A 27,342-nucleotide genomic window follows, 5' to 3' on the forward strand; every position below is an offset into this window, starting at 1 on the left:
AAGGAAATCCTTCATGTATAAAACATGTGTCCTGACTGTGATACCAAGCCAACCCCATGATCTTATGCAGAACCATGCCTCCCTATAGGCAGCGCAGGCCCACCTCTCTCCACAGGAGCATGATGTGGCTTGGCCCTGTCTTCAAAGTGTGTGTGTGTGTGTGTGTGTGTGTGTGTGTGTGTGTGTGTGTGTGTGTGTGTGTGTGTGTGTGTGTGTGTGTGTGTGTGTGTGTGTGTGTGTGTGTGTGTTTGTGTGTGTGTGTGTGTGTGTGTGTGTGTGTGTGTGTTTTTGTGTGTAAGAAATTAAGAAATTCTGCTAAGGGCTTCATAAAGCCAGAGTTAAAGGTGCAGGAATCAATGAAAAACAAGAATTTAATTTTAATTTTCTGCAGGGGACTGATAGGAGCACGACAAAGCTATCGTTCTAAATATATTGCTTTTTTTTTTATTGCATAGTCAGACGTGACATATTGGCAGTATCCTGTAACTCTGACGTTCACTCAGCATTCTGAGTAGACAGCTCCACGGTGGTGATTGACATAAACTTTATATAATGTCTAATAATAGTGAATTTATTCAAAAGTGGATTTTTTTAACATGTAAAACATTTATACACAAAGCTGTCTGTGAATACTATAATTTTATTTGTTCTGTTTGGTTTACATTCACGCTGTCAATTCAAAACACATTTCATTCTTTTTCCAGCAATAGTTTTATTCAAATTTCAGCTTTTGTCAAGTTTCATTTCAGTTACTTTTCAGTTCAGTTAAACTCAGACTTACAATACTCATCACATAGTATAGCAGTTATTATTTTACCTGTCTGGGTTTTCTTGACGCTCCATTTCATTAAATTATTTTAATATTTGTTTGAAGGACAGCACCTGTAAAAGCTTCTACGTGTGGTCTATGTGTGTGAATATGAGAGTATATTTATTCCTCTTATATCACTTTCGTGCTTTTCTACTTCCTCCTGGTGGGAGTGGGGCTCTTCGCACCTTTTCCTGGTGCCGGCTTGGGAGGGGCGGGGCTGGGAGCGGAGGGGGCAGGGCTTGGAGCTGACACGCTCTTAGACTGAGGGATCTCGATTGGGAGTTTGGGAGGGATGATGGTTTTAGGAGTCAGGGTTGGTTTCGCCTCAGGGATTTTCTCTCCATGGCGGTACACACTCACCTAGAGAAAGGGAGAGAAGGACATGGTGTCAACGGTATGCAAACATTTCCCATCCACACATTTACTCCACTGCATATGTGTATGACAGTAAAATAAACTAGAGTAAACAACCTGCCCGGCCTCCGCCAACTGTAGTGAAGTCTCATCACTGTGACCTTTGACCTCTGAGATCTATTCAGTTCAGCTTGAGGTTGAAGTTACAACTGCGCCAAATTTAAGGAAATTCCCAAAAGACAGATTTAAGAAATCATTTCCAGGAGGATTTGTGAGGCCATTATGACCTTTGACCTTTGACCACCCAAATCTCATCAGTTAATCTCTGGGACAAGTTGAACATTTGTCTTAAATTGGAAAGTAGGGGAGTGGCATGGCGAAAAAGGGGGTGTTGAAAGATCACTGTGACCTTGAGCTTCAAATTCTAATCAGGTCACTTTCAAATCCAAGTGAATCTTTGTGCCAAATTAAATTTAATTATCTCTCGGTATTCCTGATTTATTATGATCACAAGAGCATCATGACCTTGACCTTTGACCTTTCGACCACTAAAATCCAATCAATTCTTCTTTTAGTCAAAGCGAGTGTTCTCTATTGTTGTTCTTGAGACATATGTTCACAAAAATGGGACGTATGGATAAAGAACTTCAAAACATTCACTGTCATGCAGGCATAAAAGAGGCCTAAATATTTTTTGATTTGGAGGATGTCTTTTCTCGTTCTACAACATTCAAACCTTTCATTTTGAGTCTCGAAAAAGGAAAATCACATGTCAGGACCGTGCAGTCGTTTTAATATTAAAACTGTGAAATCGGGTTCTGAGAAAAATCACAAGGTCAAACATCAGCTCTGTTACAGCTCCTGAAAACGAACAAGTGTGATCGCGGAAATATCTCACTGTCGGGTCGTGATGAAAAGCCCAGATTTGTGCCACAGATGGTCTGAAACACTTCACAGCTTTAAGTAAATCCAGTCATTTGCAGTAACACAGCAGTGACACTCACCACTATATCCACAGATTCCCCTCCGTATTTGTTCTGGACAATCATGGTGTATTTGCCGGAACCCTCCATGGAAACACCTTTGATCGTCAGACTGGCAAACCTGCCCTGGTCCAGGGAGACCACGTACTGAAACAGAAAATCAAAGGTTGAAATAAAAGATGGAAAAAGGCAGCAGAGGGATTTGAGCATGATTTAACATTTACAAAATGCCTGCCACTTCAAGTTTTATTTAAAAATGGATTTGAATTTGACTCAGTGCTGCAGTCGGAGCTCTGATTGGCACCTCTCTTTAGCAGAAGTGGAGCACTGCTCACTCCGGGCTTGGTGGACACGAGGACTATTGATTTGTTCCAATCTCTCCTCTGTACAGAGCCCTGTATGCTCAATCAGAATCTTGTGGTTTAAAATGACAATAAAAACATGTTACATCGCTTCTTCTTGAGACCACAAAGACAAAAATATCTAGGATTAATGTCTCCAGAGTTGGAAGACACATCTATCATCATTTTTCAGACGCCTGAGAGAAGATGGAGTCCTCGTATTCTGACTGATGAGCCCCCCGCTCTCATAGACCTGCCCACTCATTTTCAAGGTCTGGTTATTACTACAATTAAATGGAGTGGTGCTTGTAGCAGGCTAATCGCATCATTAGAGAGAAACACCTTTAGTTTTGAAAAAAAATGTAACTACTGGCTTAAAAAGAAAGTTTCCACTTATCATGCAATTTCTTTTTTGCTTTGTTGGAAGTAACAATGGTTTTCATAGCACAATCATGATAAAATGTACCGTCTCCTCCAGGTCACCTCTATTTAAACCTGTTAAGCTTTACAGTCACAGTCATTTATATTCTGAGTTTCAGTGCATTAGTCTCTCAGTCTGTATTTAGTTTGTGTTTGTTTTTTGCTGTTAGTATCTTCAGTAGCCAGTGCGCTAGCTCGGCAGGGGAGAGACAGGGGAGAGACACACCTGAGGTTTGGGAAACACATCACTGAGGATGTCAGTTCTTGTTTTAGACAGATTATTAACAGGTGAGGGAATGAATAAAGACTTGAGCGTAAACTCCTCCTGGACCGGGGGGTTTCTCAAACTCCAATCTTCAAAGCTGAGAGGAGCCGCAGGATGCTGATGCTGTTGAAAGAGCCTCCACTGACAGGGGACAGACTGTAGACTTATACTGGTTGGCAAGTAGGTCAATGAGTTACGAGAGGCAGAAGTGATACCGATCAAGCGCTGCTGATAACACTGTCCTCAACTCAAGTGTGGAGACCCCTTCAGAGGGGGACTCTGACTGCTGCTGAAGTCTCATCCAAAAGCAAGTAGAGTGTGTTTTACTTCCTAATGGTCAACTCAGCAGCACAGAGAGGACCTGGAGTCTATCAGGAGTTATAGGGCTACAGCGGTGCAATCAGGGAAACAGTGTATCATTCAGGATTTAATATTCAATTGAAACATGCATTATGACTACTGAGATAATACTTTATTGTCACCTCAGTTTCTCCCCCAATGTGTCCTTAATTCTTCCTTTACTTTATGTAACTAGTTTGGATGTTATGTTCAATAAAGTATATTTTTCTTTCAAGAAAACATATCAAAGCCATTAGTGTATTGTAGCATGGTTTTATTTAGTCAATAGGATATTTCCTGTATAAATCCAACTAACATGTAAAATTATGTTATATTATATTATTTTATATTATATTCCTGTACTTCAGCAGTATAGATAATGGTTGGTTGGGGGGGTGGATGAATATTTTATTTTATTAAAGCGATTCATACAAAGTGATATATGTATATATATATATTATTATAAAACACAGTGAAAGCCAGTAGAGGTTACCCAGCAGAATCCAGTTCACATGCCACTGTGGGTGTGGAATTTCCACAGTGTCTCTTGACAAGTTAATAGGATCATACTATTGCAATTGTGTGTGATTAATAAGGTAATTAATCATGAGCGAGGGAGGCGGAGCTGAGTTTCTGAGGAGGTTAAACAGCTCAAAGACTCAGCAGTAGAGTGTGACAGGTAAAAACCAATGAGTGCAGCGCAGCATACCAGTTACAGTTTAATTACGTGCATGCTTCAGTGAGCGCTAAAAACAAGATTAGAGAAATACTCTGATCCCCAGTCTTCCCCCACAATAAGAGAGGTATTCACCTGATCATCGGGTTCAACCTCCGCTCCGTTCTTCAGCCATGAGACCTGCGGCTTGGGGTCCCCACACACTGTGCAAGTTAAACTCAGGGTCTGTGTGGAGCAGAGACACAAAAACGTATTACACAAACCTGTGCACATTTGCAGATGAAAATCACGCTCACTGTCACACATTACCTTCTTTTCCATAATGGTGACCACATCAGGCAGTCCTCCGACAACCATACCACGATCTGAAGCAAAGCAGAGATATCATCAACATCCTTCCCATTGATTGTTACTGTGTATTGATGATGGTGTCCTAAGGAGGCTCGATTTTTATTAGCATTTCTTTATGGTTCGAAGAATTACGCTGGAGGAATCCCCATGAAACTTAGTGAAAGGATGTGGTATCGTGGATCAGAAATATCTCTATATCTTTACATCTTGGGAAAGATCTTTAAGAAAAAATAATGATGCATGTATAGTGTGCTTATATCTACAAACTAGTGCAGATCCAGATTTTATGAACATCAAATAAATAATTTCACTAGGGGCGTAGGGATGATATTTATTTAGTTAATGTACAACAACAAACACTTCTTTCAAATATTTCAGAAAAATAATATTCCCCTGGGTTTCATGTGAGCAGTTTGCAGAAAACCCTGCAGCCCACCTGGTATATGAACCTTAATTCAACATGCAAAATGGTGATTAAGTGGTCAATTAAGTGGAAGTATGCGCCCTCCAGGTGTCCTTCATGACGTCTATAACATGCACAGTGGATCTACGTTTTTAAAAAGTGCAGGATAATTCGATGGAGATCGTTTTTATCCGCCCGTCTATGAATGGAGTGTATGAAAAAATAAAAAAAATAAAGCATGCACTCACTCTTTTCAGCATAGGCCTCTGCCCTGAAACACAGAGAGAAAGGGGGAAGTTAACATCTTTACCTCATCTTTTTTTTCTTCAGAACCAACCGTGTACATTTCAGCAAGACCAGTAAAATGTACTGTTCACTAAGAAATAAGTGATGATGAACCTCTGTTCCTACAGGAGTTGGGATGATGTGTGGGATGATCGTATCTTTTTCCCGCTGTCTGACAACACACATGATATTGTCTCCATCTCTGGGTCAATGACTGTGGTCAGATGTCTTGCCACGAGTTATATCTGGAGCCAAACCACATTACGCTGTGGTTCACTGTGGCACTTTGAGAATCTTCTCATGAGAAAAAATGATATTGCTTTGTAATAACTAGGCAAGGGCTGTCGGAGCAGCGTGGGAGGAGCAGAGGTCAGGCGCAGGACCAGATGGCTGGGGGGGGGGGGGGGGGCGGGACTCTCTGCTCTCCTCTCTGCATGTTGATGCTCAATCAAAAGGGCAACGTGATGTCACTCGCTTCAATGTGTGTGTAGATTCTCCTGCTTTGAATGTCTTTCTTTGAATTCTAATTAGAAAGGGGATTTGGAAGATTTCCACTCGGCGTGCAGGGTTTAGTATTTGGAGGTTCAATTGATTTTTTTTCTAAATGGTTCTAAAAACAATTTAGTGAGCGGGGGTTTCATTTTAGCCCAAGTAGCTAAAGGACCTTGAAAGATCACTGTGGCCTAACTGCATCTCTTTTTAGCATTGATTCGAATCTCAACCGGGTTTGTTTCGGACAGTGACGGATTCGTGTTCAAATATTTGATTTGAAAATGGAGAAGAGCAAATCTTTACTTAAGTCGGCCATTCTATCTCATACAGAAATGTACATTAAAACCTGGTCTAATATCTGAGTGCGTGTTTCGGCAGAACATTGTAAAAGAAGCAGAACAAACATGTGCGTAGTTGTCATCTACATTAGACTCTGACCTTGTCACTTCCCACAGGCTTTTACAAAGCTCATCTTGCTTTAGTGTTTGCTTGAACAGACAGATCTGTTCTACAATACTCAACATAAGCATCAGTGTCTGCAAACAGAACAGTGGCACAGCATCGGAGTGCAACAGCCTACAGATCCTTTATAATCGATCATCTTCGTGTTAAGGTTGTGTTCTACATGTCAGTGTCGTAAGTTGTGTGTGTTGAGGCTCAACTCACATAAAGTGTGTTCAGGGTTAACATTGTGCTTTACATTAGAATATGAATTTCAGCTGATGCACAGGAAGTATCATGACAAATCAATACACATTTCCTAACCCCAACCCTATTCCTGGACACGACTCATGCTACCAGTTGCCAAACTTGCAGTGATCCGGCTGGTAAGTTGAAATGTTATTTATCACTCGCAGAGGAAGTCTGACTATAATATAAACAGAAGACAAATATAGAAAAGAGTTGAGAGTGTATTCTTACTTGAGTCTCTGGAACTCAGCAAAGGCCTTTTCAAATACTGTGAAGACAAAAACACAGTTTTATTTCATTATGTTGACAGTGTGATTCTCTCCTTGGAGTGATCCTCTGGACCCTGGTTTGAAATATGGCTTTAAACAGTGTTTGATACTCACTCCTTCATGCAGCCTATTGCAGTTTTGAATGTAAATGTGAATTTACTATCTTCTGGCGTAGCTTTAGAATTTGAGGAGAGAAGTAATGCAACTGGAAAGCCGTGCAGACTGAGTGTTAGAAGATCACGTTTTTTTGTTACAATCCAACACGACTGGATTCCATTAAAACCCAAAATGACTTTAAGCTGACCATAGCTGCAGGTGTTTTTTTTTTATAAACCAGTTTTTCGAGCGTACAGGGATGAGTGTCTGAAATCAAAAAATAGATTTTTGTTTGGAGCACGCCTCAAACCACAGATTGGATCGAAGCGCTCCATAAAAACAAGTCACTGTGTTGTCTCTAACCCTTTTTTTACGGTGCCGTCGTAAAAAAAAACAGTGAGTGACACACAACAAGAACAGAATGAGAAAAGTGAGGGACATAAAAAGTTACTGACCATCACCGCTGAGGTCCAGTGTGCGTTTATGTGAGGTTTCGGGGTTGGCGATCACGATGGAGTACATTCCTTTATCCCTTCCCTCGGGCTCGATCACCTGCGATGAAGTCAGTAGTTATGTGATCAACAAACCAATCAAATAATCAGTTGTTTATCTCTACTTCTGTATACTGACAGAAACAATTACAAAGCTATTTGACCCCAAACATTTTTTAAGATGCCTGATTTAATTAATTAGGTATAATGGTTTTAAAAATGTATGTATGTTTTTATTCATTACTCCTGAATATTATCTATTTAACTCCTCTCAACGTTGCCCTGGTTTCACCTCTTCTGAGGATCCTTTGAGCAGCGCCTACACCACCCGAGGTGCTTGACTGTCATAAAATCACCCGTGTATGAAGCACCTAACAAGCATATAGGTATACTGTTCAGCGCTGTACAGGAGACAATAATATACCTCCATTGTTGCCATAGCAGGGGTTCCTCCAATCACATGCTTGTCACTGTGGGAGAGTTTAGTCTCACTGCGGAGAAGAGCGGAGGAGAGAAGTTAGTGGAGTCACTGGGTGAAGTCGGTTTCACACGTCATGGAAAATCACGTTTACATGCCTGCGTAATGTTACAATGCCTTCCTATGGGATGCCAATTTCTCTCTCTTACTCTCTGTCGCTCTCTTTTGCACACACACACTCACACAGAAAAGGCCGGGCTGGGGTTAAAAATCGAATCTCCGTCATTTTTTGTTCTTTGAATAATTGAATAACCAAAAAAAGCTGCTACCCCCTGTCATTGTTCCCTCTTTCCCTCTGTCACCCCTTCATTCTTGTTACTTCTCTCCCTTCTGTCTTTCCCTCTCATTCAGTGTCCCCTCCCTCCACAATTTATAACCTCCAGGGTATGACAGAGTGACTTTAAGTGCAGGAAAAAAACAACATTGCTACTTTATAGAAGAGGATGGGGGTGTGATTCTTGTCACAAAGCAGGGCAATTTTACTGAAATAAGCAGGATAATGAAACACTTGCCAAAAGCCATCACAAGTTTTTTTATGTGTGGCTTATTGTTTTACCGCTCCCGGCGGTTTAACTTGAGAGAAAAACAAAATCATATGTTTGCAGTCAGCATGTTTAAGACTTAAAGGAACTTTGGTATTCCTCCTCAAGCCGCCGCCATGACTGCTAACACTGGAGTTCTTGTTATTATTATTTATTTCCTCTTCGTTCACGCACCAGTGGCTCTTGTTGACATGTTAGTGGTGACAGTAGTGGTGTTATTTGTATGAGTATTATAAATTGAACATCTTACCCATTAACCCAAGTGATGTTCATCTCTGAGGTGTAATACTTCAGGTGACACTGCAGCTGAATGCCTGTAGCTGTGCAGTGAATCACCACCTCTGCTGCACTGGCTCCTGGAGGATAGGACGAAGGGGACAGAGGTTGTGGAAGACACGTTTGAATGCAAAATCAGATTCCCATTTTTTTTTTACATCTGCTACTGGATAACCCACAAGATACACCTCCCATTTATAAATCAAATAATAGCTAACATCCATCTACAGTCATTTGTAGTCTTGATTTTAAGACTTTTTTATGTTATCCTGATCCAGCATGGAGAGCAATTATACTAATAAAGCAGAGTGCAGGTCATGGAGAGCCGACTCTCTGTATTCAGTGAAACACCTTAACCATCACAGTTTTTATTAACTCCTATTTTAGAAAGCTTTTCTATCTAAAAAAAGGGAGTTACACACTTCACCACGTCTGTGTGGGACTTTACTCACTGCACATTACAAGTGTACAAGTGTGTCATCCACCTGGTCACGTCACCATGGTTTCCCATTATCCCAGTAATGAACCCTCCTCTCCTCTGCAGCCGCGGCTGTAACAGAGGCTGCAGAGCTGTCAAGTGGCTGTCTCTTAAAATAGGAGGAAGATGCTCCTCCACACTGTCACTGTGACAGAGCAGTGGAATTTTAAAGTGATTTCACCACACGATGGTATGATGGCCAAATGCTTCCAGCACGACAACTTCTGCCACATGCTGATAAGTGTGTGTCTGTCTGTCTGTGTGTAGCAGGGGGGGGGGGATTTTGAAACAGAAGTGTACCAGCCTGGTGTTGGATCTACTGAATCTGTCTGAGCCGGGCTGTGATTGTGTCGTGTTGAATTTAGATCATTTGCAGTTGATCCCGTCAGTGGGCAGAGGATGATGATGGTGACGTTTAGGACTGTTTTTAATATGGATATCTGTTTGTTAGATTATTCTTATTGGGTATTCAAATCTATGTGTGTGTGTGTGTGTGTGTGTGTGTGTGTGTGTGTGTGTGTGTGTGTGTGTGTGTGTGTGTGTGTGTGTGTGTGTGTGTGTGTGTGTGTGTGTGTGTGTGTGTGTGATACATACCTGCCAGTTGGCTGATCTTATTTATGGCATTGTCAAAGACTAGAAGAGAGGGAGAGAGTGAGGGGGTCAGGAGGAGAGCTAAGAGAATGAGAGTCACAATACTGTCCTCTGGTGGCTGCCTTTAAAGCTCAGCATGGTAATGTTGGATCATACACACAACATATACTGTACATGCTGTAAATACATTTACATATGGTACTTGATATATATATGGATGTCTCTTGCTCCCTGGGTACTGATTTGAAATGACACTATTACCATTTATTAAACAATTAAATGAATATTTTCTCTGCAGCCAACTTTAAAATACTGTAGAAAGCTGTATATGTTCACTAAACTCCCTTCAATGTCTGATTAAACACCAGCACACTTCTATTACAGTGTGGATTAGAAATACTGAAAAGCAGAGTAATGCTCAGTCCTGCTGTCAAAATAAGTACAAGCTTAAAGGACGTCAGTGGAGCAGCTTATGTCGACTCCACACAAACTTTTGCAGGAAAATTTGAAAGGATTTTCTCAGAAATAAATACAGCCAGCAGGTCAACAAGCCGTCACATAGCAAGAGCTGTGTTTATGCTTACGTTAGAAAAACAAGGTTGGGGTTAGAGGGTTTGTTAAAAACTCATTAGTTTGCCATGTACAGATACACGATGTAAATTTGCATCCTGTCTCCCTTCTTTTTAATTGTTAGTGTAGAGTGTTAAGCTCTTTTTCAGTCGTTCACTTTAACACGCTATTATGCTGAGGGTTATTATTATTTATTCTTAGTCAGTTAGACGACCAGTCAGCGAGTGATTACTCCCATAATTCATCAGGCAAGATGTGTTTACCTTTTCCGGAGATGTCAATTTGACTCATGTCTTTTCCTCTGTCATCACTGATGGTGGCTTTATAAACTCCCGTTGTCTTCAATGAAAACTGGAGAAACAAAACAGGAAATACATAAAACAGAGTGAGGAACTATTGGGAATAAAGTGCTCTGAATATGAGCACATTATGCGGCCGGCTTCTTTCTTGTCTTCTCTTTTCTTTTACTAACAAAAAAAGTGCCTCTGTTTTTGGATCCTCAGAGAAATACAAAAAATGTGTAACTATCACTGAAGAAACTAGAATGGCACTCAGGAAAGTGCCAAGGCCCAACAGTCTCCTTAAATTCAATCAAGCTGCACCAAATTTCACACAATCATAGATATCAGTTTCCTAAATGTGTTTTCATCAAGGTCCATGAATTGTTTCCTGGGGAAACTAAATGTTTTAAAAACACCCTATCTAACATGCAGATAGAGGTGGAAACATAACCCCAGTGGCGGAGATAAAAATTGCATTGCCTTGACTTGTTATCCCCTCTACACAACACTACTTCCTGATAAACATCACCAACACTGGTTTATGAGCATTCAGAGGACCAGTGGCATCAATTACCAGTTTAATTGGCAGTTTGCAGAGTCCCGATCCGAGGTCAGGCTTCACATCGGGGATTATCTCTGTGTCTTCTCTGTACCAGTGGAACTCGGATTCCTTCTTCAAATTAGCAACCTACAATGAAAAAACGTAATCAAATATAATTTTAAAACATCCAACGTAATTAATCATTAACGAGGTTTGAGCTTCTTTTATAGCTGATATAAAGCAGATCATAAAATCCCAACAACAGTACCAAACGCACCCAACCCCAAAACTGCATGTTTGCTTTACTTCTATTAATCAGCGTTTACAAGACCCTCGTCTGTCCTGAGTCTCGTCTCAGAGAGCAGAGCGACTCCTCCTGCACCCCCACTAATCACTGACACCAACGACGGACGAGTCTGTTTCTAAAAACTACGACAACGTGCACATAGTTTGTACTAAACAGATCGTCTGGAACGATACCTAATTTAAAATTCTGCTAACTATATTCTTCACAATAACAAAGCCAAGACAAAAGAGACTAAAGTTCTGCTTGTTTTCAATGTGGACCTCATTATTACAGAGCTTTGTCAAATCCTGGGCTCAGCCTCCGCGGAGTAGCTAATCACGAGTCGGCCTCCCTTTTGTTTAGAGTGTAAATATTCAATAATTGTCGACTTTGCCTGTGTTTACCTTGCACACCAAAGTGACAGAGCAGTCGTCTCCAACCTGAAGTGTCAGGAACTCACTGAAGTGGGGACCTGTGGTGGATTAAGGGAGGAGAGAAACACCCAGGGAAGAAAAGGAATTTAAAATAAATGACTTGCGGGCCTAGATTGTTTGAGCTCTATTAATTGCCCAGTGGGTGATTTTTGCTTACTTTGCTTAAGTACATTTCTCATGCATCTGTGCTGTACTTAAGAATATTCAGGTACTTTTCTCTTTACTACATTTTTACAAATTCAGCGTTACATGTTTTCATACTTTTTTTACATGTTCAAAAGTAATCAATAATCAGAGGGGCACTGAACCAATCAGAGCAGGCAGGTACCATTAGACCCCGCCTCCTGCAGCAGCAGCATCACTGGTTAAGAAACACCACTGGCGAGACTCAGCCAATAATGATGTAGTGGACCGTAGCATTAGATAGAATAGGCTACACAGCAAGTACTTTTACTTTAACAGTGACACTTGAGTAAATTTCGGTCTATTTATTTGTACTTTTACTGAAGTAAAATGTTTAATTATCACCTTCACCTTTGTAATTACCTCATGTCTGAGTATGGTTTCAAAATTAGAAATGCAAAATGCCTTCTATGCTGAGCCAATGGGTTAATTTTGAATTTTCAGTTTCCAATTGCCTCTTTTGAGGAAACCTTGGTCCGCCTCGCTCCTGTGTACTCACTGATTAGATGAATTATTTCCCAGACAACAAAGGAGACTCAGAGTTAAAACCCATACAAGCTTAAAAGTGAGTGATGTTTTGCTTCTTACCTTCCTTGACTCGGATGTACTCCCTCCTCTGGTACTCAGCCTCAGCCAACGCTGCCTTGAAAGCTGTGTGCACGTACAAACACACATAAACAGAGAATAATTAAAACGATCAAAGTGGTGCCAGTAGTTTGCTGGATTTATTTGCTGGATTACCGAGACTAATGGTCTCATGCATGAGGGTAGAATCATAATTCATCACATAAGGCATCTTTTGAAGCGTATCCGCGCACAGTAACAGTGTCCTTCATACATTTAAAAGACACTGTTTAAGGTAACTGCTTTAAACCTCCTTCACACACACAGACACACACACACACACAAACATCTTTATACACATATATACATGGGACTCTATAGACATACTACAGCAGCAGCTACAGAGGCAAAACAGTATTTTATGTCATTCATGTCACAGTTGCATTTCCTACCATCTCCAATCAGAACCAAAGAGCTCTGTCCTTTGCCTCCACCGTCTGTGATCTGGCAGGTGAACGTGCCCTGATTCTCCTCAGTGAAATGGTCCATGATGAACTCGATGATACCTGTAGCGACGTCATGACCCATCTTGTTGGGCTGCAAGAAATATAGTTCTTTGTCAAATGTAAGGACAGATTTTGTGAAAGTATATATTTTTTTTTTTTGGCTTAAATTTTTCAACATAGTCTAAGTCACCAGACAGACAGACAATTTGTTCAACCTGAACTCAGAAAATAATTTTTTCATCTCTCCCTATGTCCATTATTTAAAACTAACGTGGATCTTACATCAGCTCCGGACAGTTCCTTGTTGTTTGCGAAGAATTTGTACGTGACATTGGAAGAAATCTCTTCAGCTTGCAGCCAGAACCTCATTCTTCCTCTCTCCAAAATCTTATATGCCAGCTCTGACTTCAGGGGGATGACTAGAGGAGGGAAGAGGAGAGAAATAGAAGTCATTATTAGTAAGGAGAGGAGAGGAGAGAAGAAAGGAGAGCAGAAGAAAGGAGAGTAGAGGAGTCAGATGGAAGGCAAAAGACGGGAGAGGTGAACGGTGGTGAGGCAGGTGATGCAAAAGCAGGTAAGACTTTTTGGGATGTAATAAAAAGAGAAACTAAAAGAAGAATGAAATGTGAAAGGTTCAAAGCAAGTCAGAACAAAGCGAAATGAATCCATGAAAGATAGAAACAGAGAGAGAGTGGGTGAGACAGATTAAAGACGCAGCAGAGAAAACGTGTAAGAGACGAGAAATCAAAATGGACAAAGAGAAAGAGATTACGAGAGATTGAAAGTGTTTTGTTGGTTTGAAAGTGTTTGCCAAAGGTACCTACTTGGGTGTCTGATATCATAGCTGAGTGCCAGCATCTTTGCCAACTCTGATGAGAAGAAGGAGAAGAAACAACTTATTCAGGTGATAATGCTGTGGGCACAAACATATTTACACTCATGCATACAAGTAAATTTATCACGGACTTTGAAGGGGCTGTTCGAGAGTCTGGAGTTGGAGAAGTCATTACTGTAATTGTGTTTAATAGTCAGAGGCAGACAAATGCACAAACACTAAGAGCGCCTGGAACTAGACCCACAGGCCCGCTGAGAAACTCCTCCGACAAACTGCATTCAGCGCTCAGATATTTAATAACTGCAGTTTTCCCTATTACCCACGATATAAGTGAAATACATAATACATAATGCATGCGGCTGAAACCCTTATTGTGAGTTGTGCTAAAGAAAAAAACAACAATGCAAGGCCAAATGGGAAGCAATTAGCATAAGGAACAATAAATAACAGATGTGGTGAAACTTTCTGTCAGAAAGAATGTGGTTTTAAAACACACATTCAGCCGCGAGCTCAAAAAGCCATGTGAGCAATATGCTCGACTGGTTTTCATCAGATGTGTAACGTAATTTTTTGTTGCCCTGTTGCCAGTGTGATCTTTTAAAGCAGTGTCTTTGCTTTCATCCGGATTTCTTCCCGCACAACGCTTGATTCTTCAATACGCATTTTCCTTTTGGAGTTTTGTTTGAGCCTGTAATTCTGATGTCCTCGTCTAACCAGACGTTACTGTGTTCTCCCAATCCATGTAAGCTAATGTGATATGTGAATGTCGGCAAGAATTGGTCAAAAAGAATAAATGATATATGTAGTTGAAAACTAAGCCAGACTTTTTAAGACAGGTAAACTTTACCCTCAGCAGAGATTGTATAGCTGGATGAAATTCCCTCTGTGCTGGTGACAGAAACAGAATAAGTTCCAAAGTCTTCTTTAACTGCGTTCTTAAAGATCAGCTTGGAACTGCAATACAACACGAGAGAGACAGAGACAAGAGAGACAGGGACAAGAGAGACAGAGGGATGTTACACGTTTAAAAATTACAACACTTGTGTGTGCATGTGTGTGTGTGTGTGTGTGTGTGTGTGTGTGTGTGTGTGTGTGTGTGTGTGTGTGTGTGTGTGTGTGTGTGTGTGTGTGTGTGTGTGTGTGTGTGTGTGTGTGTGTGTGTGTGTGAGTGAGTGATCTCACCTGCTGCCTTCTGTCTTAATCACCACTCCTTTGGAGAAATCTGTTATTTCTTTATAATCTTTTTTCCAGGCAAACTGAGAGCCCTCGTTCATTTGGCAGGACGTGAAGAACATAACGATGTCACCGGACTTCTCGTCCACCACACAGGAAACCTCCTGAGAACCTTTAATACACAAGACAATCACACACACAGCAGTAAAGTGATCACTTTCAAACTGCAATCATTTTTTCAACAACAAAAAAAAACTGGCACAAAGAATAAATAATAAATATATAAAAAACTGAATATGTACATCATATACACATTTTACTATAGGAAAATAAGGTTACATAAAATACAAAAAATAGTACATCAAAAAGTGTAGACATGCTGCAGCACTTTACAGAAGAAGTTTGTGGACATTGATAAGTTACCTTCCACAGCCTTGGCGGTCACAGGGTCAGAGGTCATTGAAGCCATGCCCGCTCCTGCTTCGTTGACCGCACGCACCCTCACCACATACTGGCTGCCCTCCTCCAGGCCTGTTACCTAGGAAACAAGCAGGAGAGCAAAAGAGCCATGATTGTCGGCCTGGATGTGTTAATCATCAATCTCTGTAAATCTGCCAGGTTCAGTAACTGTGATTCTGTATCAGCATGTTTGTCCACGACATTAGAAACTGTTGCTGGTAAATAACCTCATTTCTTATTTGGCATATGAGACAATGACAGGAAATATCAAGTGGGTAAAGGTTAGGGCTAACAGCTATTGTATCTTATATTATCACCCCGACACATTGTTGTTTTTACTATTGGTATTTAATGACTTAATATTATGTTATTCACTCACACTTAATATGCACTGCAACCCATGATTTATCAGACCACTGAATAATAATAATTCATAAACTATATAACTTATAATGTACAATATATTTGCTAACTGAGTTGGCTTTATGCTTCTATTTTTCATTATTCTTCACTTGTTTGCTGAGTACTTAACCCAGTAGTTACTCCTTATTTCCACTAGATGTCAGCATACCACAATTTAATATCAGCAAATTACTACCGTTTCCAGTAGACAAAATAAAATACTATATTCGTCCAGAAGGTTGAAATTCAATGGATGTATGTCAGCAGTTACCTTAAGGAAGCGATGACTGACAGATTTCTCGTTGGCTGTGACCCAGTCAGAGGTGCCCTTCTTAGCATACTCAACACAATAGCCTGTGATTGGTCCAGAACCAGAATACACAGGCTTTTGCCACTCAACCACCATAGAGCTGCCTCTTACTTCACAGAAAGACAGGTCATAGGCAGGACCTAAAAGAGGAACACAGTTATATTAGGTTTTTTTTAATTTACCTTTCACGGACCTTGTTAACTCCCTCCATCTAATTCTCAGAGACATTTGGTAGATATGAGCGTGACTGCTTTAAACTTGACTTCATGTGTATTCTCCATGTTTCAGATTGATTAGTTGATAAAGTTGGTCTGAAGATGATGCTCACTGACCAGGCTCAGGCATCGTCCAGACCTCACAAGTGAAGTCAGCAGAATGCTCGGACGCTGCTCCGAGGCCGGCCAGGTTGGCTGCGTACAGCTGGAACTGATAGACTGCTCCCTCGGTCAGACTCTCCACCTGTCAATGACACGTTGCCATGGTTACTAAGCTCGAAAAGAGGATAGTTGTAGTTCTTGAGGTAAAAAGGTTGTCTATTAAGTAAAATATATTGTTGTACCTTATACAGTCTTTCTTTGACTGATGGGATGTGAACCTCCCTCCAGTTGTCTGTTCCACTGCGTCTTTTGTCCACATAATACTCCTTGACCTTTGCTCCTCCAGAGTGCAGAGGCGTCTTCCAGTTCAGAACCATTGATTTGCCGTCACAGTACAGCAGAGCCACGTCATAAGGAGCAGAAGGGGCGGCTGAAAAATCATTACTGAATTGTAATACTTATAATACCAGTACAATATTTCTACTTCACTCTCATCAAAAGATTTGTAACAATCCAACAGGGTTACAGAAAGCAGATATCATTAACACCCTCATTGTCAAAAACAATGTGTCAGTACTGACTGAGAGCAGCCTTGACAGTCAGAGGAGCAGACTCCTGGGATTCATCGCTGAGACCCAGCTCGTTGATCGCCTGGACACGGAACACGTAGGTTTCTCCTTTGGTCAGACCACTAACCACAAACCTGGATGAAAATAATCAAAACAGGATTTGGTGTCATTTTATTTTACGCTTAAAGCTACAACCAAAGAAAGAAACATTTCACAAAAGAGTGGGTTTTTTTGGGGGGGTTGAAAACATACTTGCAGTTCTTGTGAGGCTTGTGATTGGCTGAGGTCCAGTCTTTGGAACCTTTAACACACTGGTCGATGTAGTAACCAATGAGATTGTTGGGTTCCTTTGGAGGAGCCCACTGGATGAGGACGGAGGTGTCTGTTTCTCTTGTAGAAATCACCTGACCGGGAGCTGATGGCACACCTGAGGAAAGGAAAATCTTTTTTAGAATATTTCAAATATTTAAAACCTGGACTTGATGCACACCAGAATAATCTATAATCTGTGGCACTAACATGAAACAGAAACAGACCTTTGAGTTCCTGGGTCTCGATCCGGCCTGTCGGCTCGGAGGGCTCACTGATTCCATAGATATTGGCCGACAACACTCTGAACTGATATTGTTTTCCCTCTGCCAGGTCAAAGACGGCATAACGAGGGGATCGAATAGGAACCTGAGTGTTGATACGCTGCCACACATTACTGTCTGCCATGCTCTGAGGGGACACGGGAGAGAGAGGACACAGTTAGCTTGCCTGCTTCATTAACACACATAATTATATGTTGTACTGTATTAAACTAGTTTTACTGCAGGTCTTAAGTAGCTGTTTACACATAAGGTCACAAATCAATATACATTTATACACTACTGATATAAACTATTGTTACACACAGCATTGACACAGCGTTGTCCTGCTCGAGAGTACAATGAATTAAACACAAATGTAGACTTAAACCCACGAGAGGCCCTTTAGAATGTACAGTGTAGTATTCAATTCCTACCTTTTCCATAAAGTACCACATGGGAGCCTTGCTGGAATATTTAGGAGCTTTCCAGCTCAGAACAACATACGTCCTGTCGGTTTCTGAGGCGTACATTCCTGATGGAGCACCGGGAGGCTTTCCCTCAGCTAAACACAAACACACACCGATTATATGTGATATATAATTATAGATTTTAGGTAGATGAGTGTTGATTTTAATCGAAAAACCCACCATCAACTTCATCGTGGTAAGACACAACATCCAGTTTTCCGCCAAGCCTTTTGGCTACAGGATGATAAAAGACAGGACATTTAGATAAGTTGGATATTATTTGACTATGTTGATGAAGTAGCTCTATGATAAAGTTGTATGAGTCATGTTGGTTAAAGAAAGTGAATCATTCATCACAGACATTCTTAAACATACATGTCAGAGTTCATAACTTTGCATCCATTCAAACATCCTTAAATGACTCTGACATTTTGCTTCTCACTTCAGATAATGTATCATAAAAGGAAAGGATGACCTTTCACTATACAATCCAGTGAAACCCACCGTGGAGCCTCTCAAACTCAGTGGGGTCCAGAGCAGCGATGGGATCAGACATGCGGGACGCCTTGCTTACTCCTTGGGAGTTGACAGCTCTGACTCTGAAGTAGTAGGAGTGTCCTTCAAAGAGCCCAGCCACTGGGTATTTGCAGATCTTAATGGGGTGATCATTGCATTGAGTCCAGTTTTCAGTGCCAACCTCACATCTACAAAATTAAAAATAAGTAAGAAAAGGACAAAGGAGGAGATGAGTTCAGGAGAGGAGAATAAATGATGTTGCCAAGATCTCCACAATATTACAGGTATTAAGTCACTGTTCAACTGCAGCTATTTAATTAATGAAAAGTATGTAAGATATTTAAAAAAAAGTTATTTTACAAAGATTTGTGGCAATTCTGAAGATGATCACAGGAAATAATGCAGCAGTGCAAGCATCAGGTAGGCAACAAATAAAGTCAATAATTATCTTAACTGTAAAATAAAATTGCAGTACGACAGAAATGGCAAGATTATCTGTCTCTTGAGACAGTAACGCCTTCATTAGCACAGATAGTCAAGAAAACTCTATGTGATGACTTACAGTAATAAGTTTGTCGTTATGATGTTCAGTTTATTTATTTATGGTGTTTATGTCAGTTACTCCTACTTGTCCACAAAGTATCCCAGGATTGGACCCTCTGTGGTGGTATTAGGTGGCTTCCATGACACAATGACATAGTCTCTATTGGCATCGTGGATCTTGATGTCCATAGGAGCACCAGGAGCTCCAGGGACTGGGGGAGGACCATCTACACAGGACAGGACAGGGGGACATTGCTTTAAAAATCATGTTTGTGAGAATATTTGGGGTTTGTAAAGGAGTTCTGGAAAAAAAGGCAGAAAATGCATTGACAAAGTTCAAATCGAGCCGTTAGTCCTCAACATCACCAGGTTCTCTTGGACTGTCCAGCCCTCTGGCGCCGCTCACCTGCAACAGATACAAAAGCGCTGTGTTCTGCGGTTCCTCCTTTAGTGACCATGCGCAGTTTGTAGAGTCCTTCATCGTCTTTGAACAGGTTAGGAAGAGTCAAGGTGGTGTATCCTCTGCCAATTTCAATCTTCACCCATTTAGAGTCAGCCAGACGAGTTTCTAGAGACGAGACGGGATTCTGAATTTAGTCTCTTTCAAATTATTAAATTACAAATGAGGTTTGACTGTATGAAGTCATTTATTCATAGCATTTTGCCGTTGTTCCACCTGGCACCTTTAACTGAGGTCTACAGATTCCCACATAGCAAATGAAGATATACTCTCTAGCTGGGGTTATATCATCTGAGTCTATTACAACTTTCAGTGTAATTAATTTGCAGTAAAAATTAGAGGCTGTAAAAACGCTCCCATTTGTCCACAGCTGTGCCTGCGGCTACATGTCGACAACGCTGGGTGGTTAAGTCTCAGTGGAAGCCGGTATATATTACTGGCAATTACGGTGCAATTACTCTGTCATAACATATTACTTTATATCAATTACCATCTCTATACCACTGGGCCTCAGGCTGCAGGTTGGCCAGGTTGGGGTTCAGGGTCATGGTAGCAGACAGAGTGGCAGATCCTCCCTCAGCAGAAAACACAGGCCCGAACTTCTCCGTGAAAGTAATGTTGATTTTAGTGTACTGGATCTTGGGAAGCATGGAAGCTGCGGGACAAGGGACAGGAGGAAACAGGACAACAGAGCGATGGGAACAGGGCCGGTGCAGAGTGTGCTGCTTTGAAAAGAATTACATATTTCATGGTCTATAGTAGTGGCACCGATCTTGTTATTGCGGATATAATGGAGAAGTCAATTATGGTGTTTACCTGTGTAAGGCAACCACGCATATGGACAGGTCTCTTCATCATCCTTGAATCCTACATGGTCAAAACACAAACACCAAAAGTTACACGGTATAAATAGACATTAGTGTACATTCAGGTGGTGCTGGTGGTTAACTGAAAGTGTCCAATTCTATTTATACATCAGAGAAATAGTCTCTGACCTATTTAATAGTCCAGACATGCATTTATGTTTAACTGAGTAGTGGTACTTGATGATGAAGGGCTTACTCTTGACGATGATGGAGGCCTGAGTAGAGGACTGTCCATGGAGGTTACCGGCAACAGCAGTGTACTGGGCTGTATCATCAGTGCAGCATCTGGAAAAGACAGCTCAATTTAGGGTTTTCAGCGCAATACACCTATACAAATTCCACTGTGCTAAAATGGAAGGACATGGAAAATGCCCACATACCAGATGTACTGAGCATCCATAAGTATTAGTTCTAACATGACTGCCTGGAACCTACGGATGTAATGCCAGTTTGGATTTGCTTCTACATAGTGCATGAAACTAATATACCAAATGAGCAATAGTTTGCCACATGAATGCATCATTCTGCCAGGGATGGACGGCAGCTGAGGGAACAGAGCCTCTCTTCACATGTACAGTGAAACCTGCAGTATGGCCTGGTTCAGTAGTCTGGGGATGATCTGTTTTGACCAGCAGCATATGTTTGGTTCGGTCCTACCTGACCTGTTCTACACAGATAAGTTAATGCATGTACACGACTTGGCATCAGACATACTGTATTTCCTCTAGTCATAATCAGTCAAGTTTGCATGATTTCTTCACAAAAAGCCCCAAAAAAATTAAAATGAAATAATCTGCTCCAGTGGATGTGCCACGAGTTTCAGGTTGTAGTGCATCAGAGCACTTTATAGCATTTGTGATGTGGAGCTTGTTTGCTTCAAAGCACTGTATGGAGTTATCAGTGCTTCTGTTACCTCTAAAATCATATGGTGCTCGAGAGTCATACAGTAAATGTAGACGTTAATTAAGAAATCCACATAGAATATGAAGGCTAATTTTTCCTTCTGCATAAGGGGATTATATCATTGCTATAAAGGGCATACTGTCGTAGTTCATTGCTTTATAACTCATAGTGAAAGAAATAGTGCCATTACAGCGCAATATGCCATGATTGTATTCAAGTCATGTGTCTACTGTTGTAGTGGTGCTATCCATAGCTGAAATCTGACTCTGGACTATAGATCAAAACCTATTGATGACAGGGCTGCCATTAATACCTTGTGTCAAGCACAAACCAGTTTAATAGACACAAAAGAGCTGCTAGAGAAATCTTTATATTACACAGATCTGTCGTTTGAACAACCTCAACCCTTGAGCTGAAAGTCTTCTGCTTTATTCTCTATTCATCCTTCAGCCTTTTCATCTTTCTACCTCTCCCTGAATCCCTCTCTCTGCCTGACGCTCCTCTCCTTTTCTCCACAAGCTCGTATTAAAACAGTATCATCTAGAGTGAGCACAGGGCTGGTGCAGTCAGGATGAGATGACTTTGACATTATTAACGAAAGTGATTGCAGGGAGTTGCATCAGGGAGCGAAGGGAGAGCAGCAAAAGTATTGTTATTTTCAACCATAATAACCTTCAGTAAATACTTCATATACTCAGTTATTTTTGCACCATCTGTCTGTGTGCGTGGGTGCGTGCGTGTGCGTGCATGTGTGTGTGTGTGTGTGTGTGTTTGTGTGTGTGTGTGTGTGTGTGTGTGTGTGTGTTTGTGTTTGTGTGTGTGTGTGTGTGTGTGTGTGCGTGCATGTGTGTGTGAGTGTGCCCGCCCGCGTGCGTTGCTGTGCAGGAATGTCATGGTGTAAAGATTCATGACAGGCTGGGGGTTAGGGATTTCTCACTCTGTCTCTGTGGCCTAAGTTTTGATAAAGAATTTATCCCTTAATATCTTCCAGTCCATTCGAGAAGCTTGAAAACATCACAAGCATTTAGTAGTCGCAATCATTTTGAATTTAATAACTTTTAAATTGTTTGTAAATTTTTGTTTGTACAAAAAAATTTAAATACTACAGGTTCATGGAGCTACGGAGAATTAAAACGAAAATCATTAAGAGAGAATGCAGTGAGTTTCCGTTGTGGGTTGACCTGTGAGTAACAGACAGAAGTAGCGAGAGGAGACGGGATCCACGGAGAGAGTGATGACTGAAAGAATCCTGGAGTATCATGTGGCACTGAGGTCAGCACTTGAACAGCTGAGCTTCCTAAGGCTGGAGGGAAGGCAAGATATGTTCTTGTCCCATATACAGCATCCAATCGCACAGCCCCCCCTCACAGCCGGTCAGCTGACTCTGACATATGACTACAGTCAGAATTTAGAGTCAGAGGCTGACGGATTTGACAGGAGAGATTTTCTGAGGGTTCATGTCATAGTCAGTGCCCAAGTGGGATTAGAATCATGATAAGTTTCATTATTCATGGCATTTGTAAATTGATGACATTAGTCAAAAAGCAATTGCAGAATTATCCGTAAAGATTGTACAGATGGATGACATGAATGCCCAAAAGTGAAGCCAAAACATCTTAATCCACCCCTGGTGGCTGGCTGCAGTGTGAGTCATAAACCCTGCAGTGCATGGGACATGGATCAAACTACAAAGTCAAAATACATGTGATACATTCTTCTCAATGATGAAGTAGTGTTTGTCACACAGGTTCAAGTGTTCATTTTTCATCCGAAGATTACTGCTGTGGAGACTCTTGTTCAAAATGATATTTTGGCTTAGTGTCTAGACAGTAAGTGGAGACACACGTTCCATCTTTATATACAGTCTATGATTTAAATACAATTTCTCTACTAGAACTGAAGATTCTTGCCAAATTTATTTTATCCTTTAAGCCTAAGGAACATTAAATGTGTTACAGTTTGATTAAACTTGTTTTCAAGTACTTATACGTCTGCACTGTTTACATGAGCTAGATGTGTTTTTTCTTCTGTGTTTTTGGCCTTCCAAGTTACAGACAAGATATGCTGAAGTTGAATTTACACTCTGGTTCAAAGTCAAGGTCAAATTCCAAACAACAGATCCTGGAATTCACACGATGCAGCTGAGTGGCAGCCTTGGTCATAAACTCAGTCAAATTCTCTAATAAAAACATACTTTTTCATCAATTACTCTTTTTCAAAACAGTCTGTGTTTGAAGTTATTGTACCTCGTGATCTCCAGTGAATGGATTCCACCTTTAGTTTCTACCAGGTACCTTCCAGAGGACAAGTCCAGGGTCACGCCGTCTTTATACCTATATGAGGAGAAATTTACAGCAATGAGACATTTTACTACTGAGATCAATAATATGATATACAAGAAAAAGATCAGTAAACAAATTAGTGTATGTAATACTGCTAAGTTATGCAACTGTTACGTATGGGGAGAATGTAACCAAAAAATCTTTCTTGAATATACTTCTTTCATTTTAGCAGGCTATTAAGTTACCAGGCAAAACGAGTTATTGTTGATTTACCATTTTACAATAGGCATGGGGTATCCCCCCACAGTGCAGAAGAGTTGGACTGAAGTGTTTTCAAACACAGTGTGGGACCTGAGTCTGACCAGAAAGTGTGGTCCCCTGATCATGGGCTCCTCACGAACATATTTGCAGTCCATCTTTGTCCTCACCTAGAAAGATAAACAAGAATGCTTATTTGAACAATGTTATATACACAAGTGTGGATAGTGTGAGTTCAGAGATTCTTACCACTTCCTGGATGCGAGCTTGTTTTGTGTGCTCATATCTCTCCTCCATTGCAACAGAGCTTAAGACAAAGAATATGTTTTATAAATGTACATAGTTAATGGACATAGTTTTTAATAGGCTGAGAATTTAGTAAAGTGGGTAAATACTTTAAAATATGTGTTTATTAAGTTAATAGCACTGGTTTCAATTAAAGGGTCAGTGTGCACGATTTAGGCAAAAGGGATCTAAGGTAGAAGGGAAGGGGATCGATTGGCAGAAATTTAATTTAAAATATTTATAGTGATCTAAATTTTCGAATTGTTGTTTTCATTACTCTAGATTTTGCCCTTTAAATGTATATACTTTCTATTTACATTGGCAGCGGCTCCTCTCTACGGAGGTCACCATGTTTTTTACAATCGTCCAAACCAGACAAACTAGACACCTTTTGGGTTTCTCACAGGTTGTCTTTCATGTTTGGAATGAGGGTGAGGGGTATTCAGCTCCACACACTGAACCTTTAAATAAAATTACCTTGTGCATGTGGACAACTCTTGTACAGGTGTCTGCTGGTATAAATTAGAAGTTTTAGCAAACCAACCCCACACATCACAGAGTTAAAAAATGTAAAACGTCAATTACAATCCTTGTTCTAGGAGCAAAGATACAGACACATCTAGAAGCTCATCAGGTCTGTTCACTGTTCTCTGCTGAGCAGTGCACTGACATTTCATGTACAGTATATATTTATATATAACTTAATGATACTTAATGAATTAAATCCAGCCACCCGTAAACTATGCCACTTATCCTCAAGGGTTGTACGAGGGATAAAGGAGCCAATCCCAGCTGACATTGGATGACGAGCAGGGAACACCCTCGACAGATTACAAGTCAATCACAGGGTTGATATCCAGAGACAAAATATTTAAACTCTCGTTCACACCTATGGCCAACACCTATGCCCTTCCTTCATGTCTTTGGACTGTGAGAGGAAAGAAGAACAGCCAGAACAAACTGTCATAGGCACAAGAGAACATGCAAACACATTCACACACAGTGCTAACCACTGCACCACTGTGCCCCCCCACTGACTAAATTAAGATAACAATTTTCTTTTTTTAATCGGCCACACATGGTTTCAACATCTGCCATGATTTCAACAAGAGAAGAGGTTGTGTAGGATACTATTTGTGGCAGGAGAAATAAGGCTCCCTGACTGAGACCAAAGAGCAGGATGTCAATGCACGATCCGACCCAATTGATGAGATAAGAGACTAACTTTTATATGTGGGCTCATGTGGTTGACATCAGAAAACCCTGAGCACAATAGAAGTTATTTCGATTGCCTTTGGGAAATCCTCCAGGACAAAATTGTATATCTTCCATTGGGAGAGCCATTTCTGTTATAGGTTAAGAGATAATCACAATGCCCACCAGCTCTGAATCTGTCTCTTTCATCACTGTTGTCAATAAGACATTCAAGGCTAGAAGTAATTTCCCAACAGCCAACTGAAAATCGAATGAAGTGTCCTGCAGTCCAGACAGACAGAAGAAATATGGCAGAGGTACTTAAGGTGGCTTTTGTGATGATCTGACACTGTGATGAGACCAGGGCTGGAAGGACAATGCTGCATGGTGATGAACATCCTTGACTTAAAGTAATTGTCAGACTTGTTTTGCAAGTGGATGCTTAGTTGGGGTGTGACAGCTCTTTACAGAGCCTGTGGGATTTGTGAGGGTTCATCCTAATTGGAGAAACAAAAGTCAGTGGCCTCCTATACAGAGAACAGTGGGTATGTGAAAAGGACAGACTTCCAATTACTTTACCCAGGAAAGAGTGTATTTCTAGCTAAATAGAAAGATATCTTGTCGTTGGCACATCAGTCATTGTTCAAGGGACATTGCACCAACACACTTACTTGAGGTTGAAATAGAAAGATAAGAGTTTGGTTAGGAAGTACGCTCTATACGAGCAGAAGTGGTGCCATGTGGAAAAAAGAATCAATCACACATTGTTATTTAACAAAGGTCAGACTTGTGTTGGGGTTAGCGGATTATTCGCAAAGAGAAAAGAAAAGCAAGAGTAAGATGTTTGAAGTGGTAAGTGTGGACATGAATCAAAGCAGCCAGAATACCTGTTGGTATTCCTCCTAAATGTCACACACAAAAACAAACACTTAAACACTCCACATAGTGTTAACAAGAGAATTTTGTTTCCCCCTACGGTGTTGTCAGCCATATTATATTATATTATATTGTTATAATCCAAAATGAAATTTCAAAAACAACATTTACTACACAATACAGGTGTCCAGAGAGACCTGTGTTGAAGTTGGTCAAGTTAATCCAATTTAGATCTACTTGAATCATCAATTACATCAGTTTGAGACTTTTGCTGCTTTAATTACAACTTTAACTTTAAAATCTGATAAGCCAGGATATGAAGTTCCAAGATGAACGTGGGATATCCCTTGTTATAAAATATGTGCATGTTAAGCTTGGGAATCTCAGGGTTAGCTTGGATCGAATTGGGTTAGCTGTAGCATCTCAACCTTGGCTGGGTTTTTATGCAAGGTTGTTTTTGCTACAGTTTAACAATGAAAGAGGTTGCTACTGTTACAATTCTACAATTACTATCATATTAGAACTATTAGAGTGCTACATTAGTGTGATGCTTTAATTATAACTGCAGTAGATCAGCCTCTATCCTGTACCTGCTGTATTCTTTAAGCACAGAGCTGCTCTGTTTGTGGTGATATTCATGGTTGTAACTCCCGCGTTTGCTCCACGCTGACATGATGGCGTTCTACGACCTGTTGGAGCAGCAAAACACAAATACACACAAATACTGATATGGTAACAAAGTACAGTATATTCTTGTCTGCAGGCAACAGTGACACCGACATACACAACACAAAGGCTGTCGAACATGAAGATACATAGTCAAACTCAAAGAAGGAAGAGGATTGGTTAATTATGTTGAGGAGCATCTGGGCAATTGGCACAAGTCTCTGTCGATGTGCTTTGCAGCAGCAATAAAGAGCTGACTCGTCCCCTACAAAAAGAAAGTCCCTCCTGAAAGTCAGTCAAGAAAAGCTGCCACACACACACACACACACACAAAAACACACACAGGAGTCTTACTGGAAGCCTCAGCCATGACAAGGTGACACTGCATTGATT

At 40.8% G+C, this 27,342-nt stretch overlaps 1 protein-coding gene across 1 annotated transcript; it reads right to left on the bottom strand.

The window, feature by feature from the left end:
- Window positions 1-961: 961 nt before the first annotated feature.
- myom2b (myomesin 2b) lies at window positions 962-26,956 on the bottom strand. The gene is made up of 38 exons (XM_061068469.1): window positions 26,874-26,956; window positions 24,178-24,235; window positions 23,944-24,098; window positions 23,635-23,721; window positions 20,682-20,770; window positions 20,436-20,486; window positions 20,110-20,274; window positions 19,566-19,727; window positions 19,245-19,386; window positions 18,605-18,804; window positions 18,281-18,334; window positions 18,068-18,195; window positions 17,598-17,781; window positions 17,314-17,488; window positions 17,074-17,195; window positions 16,735-16,922; window positions 16,508-16,634; window positions 16,137-16,315; window positions 15,428-15,542; window positions 15,014-15,176; window positions 14,679-14,785; window positions 13,821-13,865; window positions 13,279-13,415; window positions 12,943-13,087; window positions 12,515-12,577; window positions 11,714-11,781; window positions 11,057-11,170; window positions 10,465-10,552; window positions 9,635-9,673; window positions 8,537-8,642; window positions 7,691-7,757; window positions 7,231-7,327; window positions 6,642-6,678; window positions 5,192-5,214; window positions 4,499-4,554; window positions 4,325-4,414; window positions 2,170-2,295; window positions 962-1,171 (listed from the first exon to the last, which is right to left on the bottom strand). Exons 1-38 carry the CDS (start codon window positions 26,954-26,956, stop codon window positions 962-964), a joined length of 4,245 nt encoding a protein of 1,414 aa, XP_060924452.1.
- Window positions 26,957-27,342: the final 386 nt, after the last annotated feature.

This window comes from Limanda limanda, chromosome 3 (genome assembly GCF_963576545.1).
Source record: "Limanda limanda chromosome 3, fLimLim1.1, whole genome shotgun sequence".
In the NCBI taxonomy this organism is placed as follows: Eukaryota; Metazoa; Chordata; class Actinopteri; order Pleuronectiformes; family Pleuronectidae; genus Limanda; species Limanda limanda.